This window comes from Mytilus californianus, unplaced genomic scaffold (assembly GCF_021869535.1).
Source record: "Mytilus californianus isolate M0D057914Y unplaced genomic scaffold, xbMytCali1.0.p SCAF_3, whole genome shotgun sequence".
Classification (NCBI taxonomy): Eukaryota; Metazoa; Mollusca; class Bivalvia; order Mytilida; family Mytilidae; genus Mytilus; species Mytilus californianus.
This window is the reverse complement of record NW_026262679.1, coordinates 80,183,959-80,196,906: the sequence shown is the minus strand read 5'-3', so window position 1 is coordinate 80,196,906 and position 12,948 is coordinate 80,183,959. Positions and strand designations below refer to the sequence as shown.

The 12,948-nt window shown below is 31.5% G+C and overlaps 1 protein-coding gene across 1 annotated transcript in view; it reads left to right on the top strand.

The window, feature by feature from the left end:
• Positions 1–12,948, top strand: part of LOC127735160 (alpha-aminoadipic semialdehyde dehydrogenase-like) — a 59,654-nt gene that overhangs the window by 19,750 nt on the left and 26,956 nt on the right. Inside the window, exons 14-15 of the mRNA XM_052245262.1 lie at positions 1,569–1,675; positions 12,655–12,771. Of these exons, the coding sequence (XP_052101222.1) occupies positions 1,569–1,675; positions 12,655–12,771 (224 nt within the window). The remainder of the gene's footprint in view (positions 1–1,568; positions 1,676–12,654; positions 12,772–12,948) is intronic.

The window sequence follows — 12,948 nt, the reverse complement described above, 5'->3', positions numbered from 1 at the left end:
GACTGTTAGATAAATGATCACCTGTGCTGATAAATGACATCGGACTCAGACTTCTCTTATACTGAGTTTTACTGTACGTACTGTTGTGCGTTTTTTTTTCTACATTGGCTAGAGGTATAGGGGGAGGGTTGAGATCTCAAAAAACATGTTTAACCCCGCCGCATTTTTGCGCCTGTCCCAAGTCAGGAGCCTCTGGCCTTTGTTAGTCTTGTATCATTTTTAATTTTAGTTTCCTGAATGTAATTTGGAGTGTAGTATGACGTCCATTATCACTGAACTAGTATACATATTTGTTTAGGGGCCAGCTGAAGGACGCCTTCGGGTGCGGGAGTTTCTCTCGCTGCATTGAAGACCCATTGGTGGCCTTCGGCTGTTGTCTGCTCTATGGTCGGGTTGTTGTCTCTTTGACACATTCCCCATTTCCATTCTCAATTTTACCTTCTTTATCTGGATAAAATCTTAAATGACTGTTAGATAAATTATTACCTTTTTTTATCTCAATGAAATCTTATATGACTGTTAGATAAAGGATGATCTTCATTCGATGAAATTTGAAGAATAATCTGTTGATAACACAGTTACAAGTGGCATATAAAACATAAGAGCATGTAATTAGGCTAGTCCAAATAGTTATGACGTCTTGCAAGGCTATTTTAATTTTTTTCTGTGACGCCTTCCTACGACGTCATAACGCTGAAGCCATTTTTTACGTCTGGACTTTGAGAGGGAATTTTGGGGGGAACTTTGAGACCCAATTTTGGCATGAAATCTTCATTGCCGGCTAGAAATTTTTGCATAGTTACAAAGTCTTACCTTTTTTGTGCTTATTGATTCAAAATATTTCCAGAAATATCCAAAAGAAATGATAAAATAAGATACGATTCCATTTGAGGTGAGCAAATATTTACTTTAATTTCAAAATGGTTTCCCAGAATTTCAAAGATACGTCACTTCCGGAGAGTATAAAATATCAAAACCGGTAAAATTTGATGGACTCGAATTTCCGGAACGTTCGATTTGTATTATCCGGAAATTCAGGTCCTTCAAATTTTACCGGTTTTGATATTTTATACTCTCCGGAAGTGTATCTTTGAAATTCTAGGAGACCATTTTGAAATTAAAGTAAATATTTGCTCACCTCAAATGGAATCGTATCTTATTTTATCATTTTTTTTGGATATTTCTGGAAATATTTTGAATCAATAAGCACAAATAAGGTAAGACTTTGTAACTATGCAAAAATTTCTAGTCGGCAATGAAGATTTCATGCCAAAATTGGGTCTCAAAGTTCCCCCCAAAATTCCCTCTCAAAGTCCAGACGTAAAAAATGGCTTCAGCGTTATGACGTCGTAGGAAGGCATCACAGAAAAAAAATAAAATAGCCTTGCAAGACGTCATAATTATTTGGACTAGTAATTAGGCATGTTGACTTTTTATTGGAGGTTAAGGTACTGTATGTTATATTGCAATGTAAAAATGTATTGTTTTGCAATTTATATTTGAATAACTTTATTATTGCTTATCTTGATAATTAAAATCGTATCAAGTAGTTTTTATGTGATTTTCAGCTGGTACTCTTTATGGTCCAATGCATAGTCAGCAAGGCGTAGATTTGTATCTCCAGTCAATAGAGGAAGCTAAAGCGCAAGGTGGAAAGATTGAATGTGGAGGCAAGGTAACATTGTCTTGTGAACATATCTCTTTGAATTCATTGGAACAAACTGTTTCCATAATCCTTTATTTATCTTTTATTTCATGATTCTGTGAATACAAAAAAACAATGAAAAAATGATATTTTATTCTTGCTATTTCATGGGACTTTGACTGTGACCTCATTTCAAGTTTCTGTGATTCTCATTAAGTTTTTATGATAAGATTAGCTAATAAAATATCAACTGTATTTGGCGAATAGAATGATTGTAATGTGTACATGGTGATCATATGACCTTGACATCATTTTCATGGTTCAATGATCAACATTTAGTTTTCATGATTTGATCAGTTTCTCATATACTTTACATAATTTGTAAAACAAAATGTATATACAATGATTAAAAGGTGACAGGGTTCATTTGACTTGGGCCTCATATTTATGGATCATTGATAGTTTATTGTGAAGGTTTATATGTTAATTGTAGTAAGACTTTGATCTAAAAACAGAAAATTCAACAGAATAAAGTTAAGCCAGCCCTGAAACAAATTTTTAATAGTATTATGTATGAATTTTCACAAAGTAAGATAACAAAATTTGGCTTCTATTTCACATTTCCAATCAAAATTTTATTATGATAAGTCATATAAGTTGTCATATATGTTTCTTTTTACTGCATCCTCATAGTTGAGCAAGTCTAGATACTGTTTTACTGCATCTTATAGAAAGGATAAGTTTATAGTACATATTAGGCTTTTGTTTTTTAATTGGCTTTAAGTTCTAAAAGATTTGTTGTTAATCTCTAGGAACATTATACAGGAGGGTTTTGATGGGGTTTACAGAAAGAGAATAATGGGCAAAAATAGAGAATAGAGGGCAAAAATAGAGAAAATGGGCAAAAATAGAGAATAGAGGGCAAAAAAGTAAAAAAAAGAGAGAAAAATAGGCTAAGAAATAAAGAATAGAGAATGGGGTGCTAATATATAAAGAATAGAGAATAATGAGCAACTGAAATATAGGATAGAGAAAAGTGGTCTTGATAATTAAAAGCAAACAGAAATGAAGGCAGAAACAATCATTTGAGATCTTTTCAAAAGATTTTTCTGTAGTGCCAATTCACCATAATCCTTGTTCCTTCATCGGTAGTTTAAAGGAGTAAATTGTAACATCTCATATCAAGTTAAAGTGGCCAAGTGTTTTTTATGCCCCTGCCGTAGCGGAGGGGGCATTAAGTTTTACCCTTGTCCGTCTGTACGTACGTACATCCCAAAATTTGTTTCCATTCTCTAACTTTAGTTTGCCTCAACCAAGTTTGAATTTTGGTGGTGTCACTTTTACCGTTCTAGTGTTATGGCTCTTTACAAATGAAAAAATTGCTGAATTTTTCATTTCTGTTCTCTAACTTAAGTTTGCCTCAACTAAATGTTATGAAACTTATAAGCAATGCTTATTACCACAAAACGCAGATCAAGTACAAATTTGAGTAGCGTCACTTTTACAGTTCTTGATTTATGTTCCTCTATAACCTTATATGCAAGTGGGGGTCATCATCTGTGTCCCATGGACACATTCCCCATTAATTGTTTATTAGTTTATGTCTACAGCTAAAGTAATCCAGCTGCTATTTACAAAAACTATTTACCTTTTTCATTACAAAAAGATAGGCTTTATATGCTTTATGATTTTATTTAAAATAATTTATATAATCTTTTACAGTTTTATATTCATTGGTTCAATTAATATAAAATAATACCTGTTATTTGCTGAAAGCAGTTGATTTTGTACAAATAATAAGCTGTTAAGTTAAATAATGTATTTTGTAAAAATCAATTAATTAGTTTTTAAATATGCTATTAATTTTTTAGCCAAATTAAAAACATATGTTCTTCATAATTTCAAGGGAGATAATCCAGTATTTCTTATTTGTTTAAAATTGTTGGTTGATATCTTTACAGGCGGAAACCCAGTTGAAATAGAACAAAAGAATCGAAGCTCTTTGTTAGAGAAGGCGATAAATGCTTACTGTAATGTTTACTTTGGTAACAAAAATTTTAAAAGTTAATAGAAACAAATAAAATGACAGTTTTCGGCTAAAATACGAAGTATTTTATTATAAAAATACCATTTGCATAAGTTTTTAATTTATCTGTTACATAATTAAGCAGAACAATTAGATATCAAGTCGACGACATGGGTGTCTATTCAGTTGGATCTAAAAAATGCATAACCTCCGATTTAAAAAAAAATAATACCACGGACGAAAAACATATCAATCTATTTGTTCCTTAAGTTTCGTTTCTGCCCTTCCATTATGTGACTCAATAAATAATTCGAAAAAATGGGTAACAATTGCATCGAAAAGAGAAAATCAAGTGCACCTTTTTATATTAGGGCGTGTTTGAGTTGAATATTTTGTCTTGAAAACTTAAAAAGCAAAAGTATTTGATACATCATCTTGCTTCAGATTCTATCATTTTTATATATCAAGGCTACAGGTTGACTTTATAACATTGAAAATTCACAGTACAAAAAAAATGAAATATATGGGTCAAGTGAAATACCTTTCTAATGAATCACAAAAACAGAGTAGGTGTGTTAGAATAGCAAATTTTGACTAAAAGTACTTGACGACAGACTTTTAAGTTGGATCTTAAAAATGCATATCTTCGAAAAAACTTCATTTTTTGTGTGTGATATCAAGGGTTTATAGTCTTCAACCACTGAAAATTTTTAGTCTGCCCTTCCACAAAATATTGAATTAGAACTTTTTTAAATGTTTATGAATTTTCGAAAATTCCACCTGACAACCGATCAGACAATAGTTTTAAGTTGACTGAATGCAGACAAGTACATTAACTGATGCTCATTAGCTAGTAGATACATTTGTCTTTTAAAATACAACTGGCATATAAGGATCGTAATGGTGCTATGTGGATAAATTTATCGGTTTTCAAGAGCTAAATTGGCAGTGTGTCATCCCTACAATGGCTTCCATTTTTACGATTGTAAAAATGAACTGGCTTAATGGGGAGATAATTTTGACGAAGTAGAATCCTGACTGTTTATATTTTGACTGTTTTCTAAGTTATTAATATACGATTTACATAGACTTCAACCAGATTAGGTATAATAATAAAAATTTCTTAGAATAATTTTAGTATAGCACTCTTTGCTTATTCAGGCCTAGATGCAATATGAGCTATTGCCTGATCTATTTCCAGTGGCATAGCTAGGTATTAAATGATAATGTAGGCACAAATTATGGCAGGAGGTTTGATGGGTTGCTGAACAGTGGGAAATCTAGTGAACGAAAACAATAGAAAATTCACTCTTCTTTTTATAGAGTTGAGAAAATTAATAATAAAACAATGCTGGTGACAATACTGTCCAAAAGTTGTTTCTAAATAACAATTGTACATTTTAAAGAAATTATTTGTTAAACTGTGTTATTAGAAATATACATGCAAATACACGATGTTTTATGTTCAGTATTTATAGAGATAAATGCATTAGAAGCTTGTGAAACTGAAATCTAAAAATTGTTTATCTTTTGTGCATATTGATATAAAGAATTGGAAAAAATCATGTACATTCAAAATCTATAGATCTATTTCGGGTCACCAATTTTTGGAGTGTTCCACAAAGTCCTTAGCATGTTACAATTTCCCCAAATATACTTATTTTTCACATTTAATTTTTTCGAGTACACCGGTCTGCTCTTGTCTTATGAACATTCAATATAGAAATATTGTCTTTTTGTGAATATAACAATTTCTGTCTGTGCTGATTATAGGTGCAATACCACCATTGATTTTCCCCTATTAGTCTTTGTTAAATTTGCACTTTTCAAAAAAATGTGCAGAATTTATCTTTATCAAATAAAGAAATACTTGGCTTGAGTAAATTTTTATACTGTCCAGTACTATAGAAAAAATTTCACATAACATTTCATTGCATATAAGAAAATAACCATCACTGGAAGTTAACCAATCAAATTTTCCCCCTTTTTTAACCTGTGTACAAACTTTAGTAACCATGTAACCTCAAGTCTCCAAAATATTCTATAGAAACCCCAAATAAAAAAAAAATGGTGCTTTGAAATACCCAAGATATATGTTTATGACCCAGAAATGTTTTACTGCAATGAAATGTAGGATCAATTACATACAACTGTCAAATTCAAGTGAATATTTTTTTTCGACCTATTTTCATATGCAACCGGATGTGACGTACTATGATTTGGTGGTATTACACTTAAAGAAGACTTTTTTGTTAAATAAACTGAATGTGACTTTTTTCCTTTGTATAAATACTGGTTATTGCAAGCATTCCTGTCAAGTTTTGTCATAATCAGTTCAATAGTTTGAGAAAAATCTAGTATAATGTAAGACGACATCTACAGTGATTCGAGCAAAATTTATTCGAAAAAATCCAAACCAAGCCGCATCATGATAGAATATAGTGTGGACCAATAAATGATCAAATATTTATCTTATCTGCCTACAAACAGTTGAATATGATACAAAAGATGACTTTAGGATGATAAATACTATTAATGAACCTCTTTGTCTTCCTTATAAGGTCTCTTTTGGTCCATTTATACCTCTCATTTCCTCAAAATTTTTACTTTTTAGGCCAATAAATAATAATTTTGGGGTAACTTTCACTCATTTATGATAGAAATGTTATAATTAATGATTAATTGAAGTATTCAAGCTGAATGAACTATCCGTATAAAAGTTTACTGTCTCCAAGGAGGTTTCAATAAGTCCTTACATAAAACTTAAATTTAAGCTGCGTTCCAGAGAGGGACATAAAAAGCTTCTCTTTTAGTGAATGATTTGTTGTTAATGCTTTAAAAATAATTTCATATACATAAAACTATATATTTATTAAAATATTTCTTAGGAAAAATCTTCTAGTATAGCAGAATATAAACACCTTATAAAATTAAAGGTCAATATTTTTATAAAGTAGGTATCTTTTTACTATTTTTTATACAATTTTGAAAAGACGTCGTCTCAAATTTTGTACATGTATTTGCGGTTTTATCGATATATTCACATTCAATTTTTATATGCCCATTTACGAGACGTATTATGGTATACCTTTGTCCATCTGTCCGTCCATTCGTCATCAACATGTCGGACAATAACTCAAAAAAGCTTTAACCAATTTTCATGAAACTTAGGTGAATTGTTTATATTTATTGACGTAAGCTACCGTTCAATTTTTATATAAATTTAAGATTTTACATTTCTGTGTTATGAGGGATTTTATTCATAAAATAGAGGGGAATTTCTAGTTTTCAGACAATAAATCAAAAAATGCTTTGAGCAGTTTTAATGAAACTTTGGTGACTGGTTTATATCTATTAAGCATGTTAAGATAAGCTCCCTCTATTTTTTTTTTTAATTATTTCTGATATGTCATTGAGGAGTAATGGAACTTTATTCATTGAAAAAGTGACTAGCATTTAAGTTTGCTTAGGAACTTATTTTCAAAAGTGTTAATCTTTGCTGCATATCAACCGATTCCTTTGGAATTTGTTCCCTGACTTTCTCTGGTCTAGCTGCATATATATATGGATAATTAGCATGTTTTAGAGAGGTAAACAGCCAGTAGAAAAATAAATTAAAGTTGGTACTCCAGGAATTTATTTGCATAGCAACATTTTAAACCAATTTTACATCGAGCTCCTATAGCTTGCTGTACTTGTTATTTGCTTTATAAAGAGGGAAATGATAATTAACATTAAATGGAAGTTTTGTTTTTATTTCAATTGATAGCATCCTTGCTATAAAGGGACAAACATTGAAAAGATCTAGTTTTCAGAGTGTACAGGGGACTAAAATTAAATATTTTGTGTTTTTTTATATGCTGAATCTAACTATGTTGTTAGATTTTGGATATCAGACCATTCTAGGTAAATTAAATGTCCCATTTCAAATTTTTAAGATCTTTGACCACAGTTATTTTGTGTCAGAAACCTATATTATGTCAAAAATTTGATCACAATCCAAATTCAGGCAGTATCAAGCTTGAATATTGTGTAAAAAAGTAACCTTCCCCCCCCCCCCCCCCCCCCTTAAAAAAATATAAAAATATACTGATTGTCGTCTTGTCGATAGCAAGAAGATCTTAAAATTGAGAATGGAAATGGGGAATGTGTCAAAGAGACAACAACCCGACCATAGAACAGACAACAGCAGAAGGTCACCAACAGGTCTTCAATGTAGCGAGAAATTCCTGCACCCGGAGGCGTCCCTCAGCTGGCCCCTAAACAAATATATATACTAGTTCAGTGATAATGAACGCCATACTAAACTCCAAATTGTACACAAGAAACTAAAATTAAAAATAATACAAGACTGACAAAGGCTAGAGGCTCCTGACTTGGGACAGGCGCAAAAATGCGGCGGGGTTACACATGTTTATGAGATCTCAACCCTCCCCCTATACCTCTAGCCAATGTAGAAAAGTAAACGCATAACAATACGCACATTAAAATTCAGTTCAAGAGAAGTCCGAGTCTGATGTCAGAAGATGTAACCAAAGAAAATAAACAAAATGACAATAATACATAAATAACAACAGACTACTAGCAGTTAACTGACATGCCAGCTCCAGACTTCAATTAAACTGATTGAAAGATTATGTCTTCATTATTTATGAGTGAAATAACTGCCTGTTTAGATCTCTTGCCATATGTCCTTCTTTTCTTACCTTAAAGGAGTAAATAACGATTTAACATTTAATACCAAGTTTAAAAGATAATTTCTGTCTTTTAGAGGTGGAGTCTTATATGTCAGACATACTTTAACTGGCCCTTAGTCTTAAACATTACTGAAACTCGTTTCACAAGTAACTGACGAGTTGTTTATAATGGAAGTCAATTAACACAATATTTGAAGAGAAATGCGAATTTCTGGCAGTTATGGGTTACTGATATAGGTGAATTGATGGTTTGCTTGCGTCCAGTGTCAAGTTTAATGTATATATCCAGGTCAAGATCATGATAATGAGATATGAATGTTGAAACTGTTTAATTCTAGATTGATTTTTCACGTGTTGGTTCAAAATGCTACAGTCCGAGTAAAGACATTTGATAGCTTATTAGTGGGTGTCGCTTTTTAAAAAACAATTTTCCAAAGAAAAAAATTGGGGGTCACAATTTATTTTGCTAATTCTTTGTATATAGTCTGAAAACAGAGTTACTAAGTATTGCGCAACAGAAAACAGATTTACTAAGTGTTGCGCAACAGCACAGTGTATTGCACAACAGCAAGAAATCTTCAATTGAATATAAATTCAAATCATACAACCAATTTCAAGTTCTTTGACACATTTATTCTGAGTCAGAAACCTATAATGTGTCAAATATTTAATTACAATCCAAATTCAGACCTGTATCAAGCGCGAATATTGTGTCCATTTTTGCCCCAACTGTTCAGGGTTTGACCTGCGGTCGTATCCAGCTGCACTCGGCGAAGCAGTTTATGTTATTTCCTGTACAATAATATCCCTGCTGCTTGGGAATTTGAATAAATTATGGTCATTCCACTTTGTCAGTAATGATAAGTTTATGTTTTACTCAATCTGATACAGATCCTGTGTCCAATTTTCTCTAACAAGCCTTTTAAGGGAACAACCAATGAATTTTGAGGGGAAGGGTGGTGGGTTGGGTTATGTTTATTTTTTTTTTCGATCTTAAAATTTCTTTTGTACCCGCTTGTGTAAACATCAAATAATTATTTTTCTGTCGTCCAAAGGTCAAATTTTTTTTTAAGATCTTGTCATTGATCTTGATGGCAAAAACTCTCAATCAGAATATATTTTTTTAGGTCTTTCCACTTTTCTGTGCAAATTATCTCCCTTATTTCACACAAAAGAATATAGAAAATTTTTTTTTTTTTCGAACCCGTATGAAGAAACATATGATTGGACACCAATAATAACTTTGAGAAAAAGGGAAGTAGCTTCTTATCAATTATTTAGAAAATTGATGTGGAAAGACCTTCAATTGTTCTCTGAACAATTGGTTTTTAATTTAGTTTATAGTTGGGAATCTGAATATTTTTTTAGTAAAAAACAATAAACTCCCTCAGTATTAAATGATCATAACCTTCACAAATGTTTCTCAACTCAATCGTCACTATGAGTTTCATTATAATGAACATAAAATTATATCTAAGAGTCCCTTCACCAATGATGACAGACTATTGTACATTTGACATTTTATAATTAACAAGATTTAAAGACTTCATGTGCATCTATAATTAGCATTAGATCAAATGTTAAGATAAGGCCAAAATTTTACTGGTCACACCAATTAAGAACTGTCATTAATGTTTGATATTTTTTTTATGTGAAAATAACATGTGTAGGCATGTGGGAAAAACCACTGGCCTAATTTATGCCAGAAACATTCAACGAAAAACAAATTTGGTAGACCAGCAACCAAAAACAACCACTAAATTACATGCTCCTGACTTTGGACAGACACATAAAGAATGTGGCGGAATTAAACATGTTTGTGAGTGCTCAACCCTCTTCCTATACTTGGATAGCGGTGTAACAGCACATTTTATTGTATGTTAATGTATTTGTAATAAAATAGAGAGATATGGGATTAACGTCCACAAGACCACATTTATAAAATACAAAATCAGCATCAAGGCAAATATGCGTTGGTATTAATTGGCAGGACATTTTCCAAGTTCTTGAGATTTTGCAGGGCAAGTAAGGTGTCAGAAGGGCAGGTGAAATTTAAAGCTGACTTGCCTGTCTATCCAGTTAAATATGGCTTCTTATTACTACTCCTGAGTGGATTTCATTACCTTCATTGAGCCTTTAGTGTCAACAGTCTAAGAAACCATAAACACCTCAGTGATCACAATGTGTTGATCAACTATTAATCAATTAATCTAGATTACTAGTAGAACCCATCTTTGTAGGAATGCTCCATTAGTAGCTTTGATATCAGAGTTTGTGCGTTTTTGTTTTTTTCGGATATTGAAACGTGGTTGCCAGGACCAATAACTGATCATGAATATTTCAAGGAAGTTCTAAGATCTTTTTGTTATCTATTAGAACATTATAAAATCAATTATAGTTATTTTGGGCCTCTGTAAAAAACAGCTTTATGTGTTATTTTCAACAGCATTTTGTATTTAAATAATATAAGCTATGTGAACTTTAGAACAGGATCGAACAAAAGAGAGGTTGAAGTAGTCTGATTGACCATTTTTTTATTGAGGTATTTCTTTGTTAATTCCAGCTAGATGATAATAGCTAGCCATAGTCAAGAAGCTGGATCTGCAAAAACTATCTTTTACGGTTACGAAAGAGTTGAGATAACATTGAGCATTTGGGGATTAATAATTTATGATAGCTATTATAGTTTTGTTTTTCACTGGTTCAAATAAAACAAAATGATAGCTGTTAGTTGCTGAAAGCAGTTGATTTTATTTGGATAATATTTTTTTCAATTCATTAATGTATTTTGGATTCATAAGGAACATAATTTCCAAAAATAATATTTTATTTTTTACAAAATTGCAAAAATATATACCAGTTGGTTCAAAGGGAAATAATCCATTCTATCTTATTTGTTATAATGGTTAGTATCTATATTTTTTTACAATATAACTGTTTAAAGTTATTTATTTACAAACAGGTCAACCAAGTTAGGTAGATAAAATATTTTTTGCTCAACAAGCTCTATGGACCGAATGACCAATCACTTACAATCTTTTGTCATAGCTATAAACTATTAGAAAATCTTTAATAGTCTCTGAAAATACTATACCAGTTTCAACAAAACTTGGCTTCAATAATCCTTTAAGTATTTAATATACAGTTTATCTTTTTGTCCCCTCCGAACAACAAACATGGCTGCCATAGATATAAATAGAACTTATGGTACCAGTAAGTGATATCTTTAAAAAACAAGAATGTGTCTATAGTACACAGTTGCCCCACTCGCACTATCATTTTCTATGTTCAGTTGACCGTGAAGTTTGGGTCAAAACTCAAATTTGGCATTCAAATTAGAAAGATCATATCATAGGGAGCATGTGTACTAAGTTTCAAGTTGATTGGACTTCAACTTCATCAAAAACTACCTTGACCAAAAACTTTAACCTGAAGCGGGACAGACAGATGGACGGACGAATGGACGGACGAACGGACGGATGAATGAACAGGTGGGGCATAAAAATAAGTACAGAAGATAATCAACCTGATAGAAGTAAAAATTCTTTCATGCTCTACATGGTGGGTGTTGATTGTTTATCAATGTCACAATCTGTTAAACCTTGGCAACAAACTCGTTAATTAGCTCGCCATCAACAAACACTGAATGAAATACTATTTGTTGATAATACGTTGTAGATTTTTAATAAATGTAAAAAAATGTGCATACAGGACTTAGTTTAGTATAAATGATATGCATGCATCGATTCAATAATTTTGATATTATTATAATTACAAGAAACTTGTTTCATATGACTTTAAGTTACAGATTGAACCTTTTTTTCATTTTGGATAACTTTCTTTTTGCAGAATTTTGGAATTCTTCTGTCTCTCTACAGATGGGGAAATACATGTACACTCACATCTAGTTATGTTTATTTCATTAGAGTCTTAGACAGGTCATATATTTTTTTCCATATTTTCACAATAATCTCCAACTTGGTATACAAGTTTAAAACCATTGTCATGATCACATTTTTTTTAACCAGTGCAATGAAATCCTGTATTTTTTTAAGAAGGAATCAGTGCATGTACAACTATTTTTTTTTTGTTTTTAGCATCCCCTTGAAACTACCTGCATAAAACCTAAACTTTTATGCAGGTAGTCTCAAGGGGATGGTAAAAACAAAAAAATGTCATTGTATTTATACATATGTTACTAGAAACTTTATTTCAATCTTGTTTTCTTACAAACTTTTAGAATTTTTAGAATGCATTTACATAATACAAACAATATTTTATTGCAGAAAATTGAGAGAGAGGGACATTTTGTTGAACCAACAATAGTATCTGGCCTAGCCCATGATGCACCAGTAGTTCTGAAAGAAACATTTGCCCCAATTGTTTATGCTCTTAAATGTAAAGTAAGTACATTGTTAGAAAGGAGGATTCAAACGGCTGACATTAAGTTTTACTACCTGCCTCACATCTTGTAATTTCACATTAATAAAATTTTTATGTTGAAAAAAATATTCAAAAGGACATTTCTTTAAAAAAAGATCAGCTCAAATGCCAGTTATGGTTTACATGATTGCATTGAC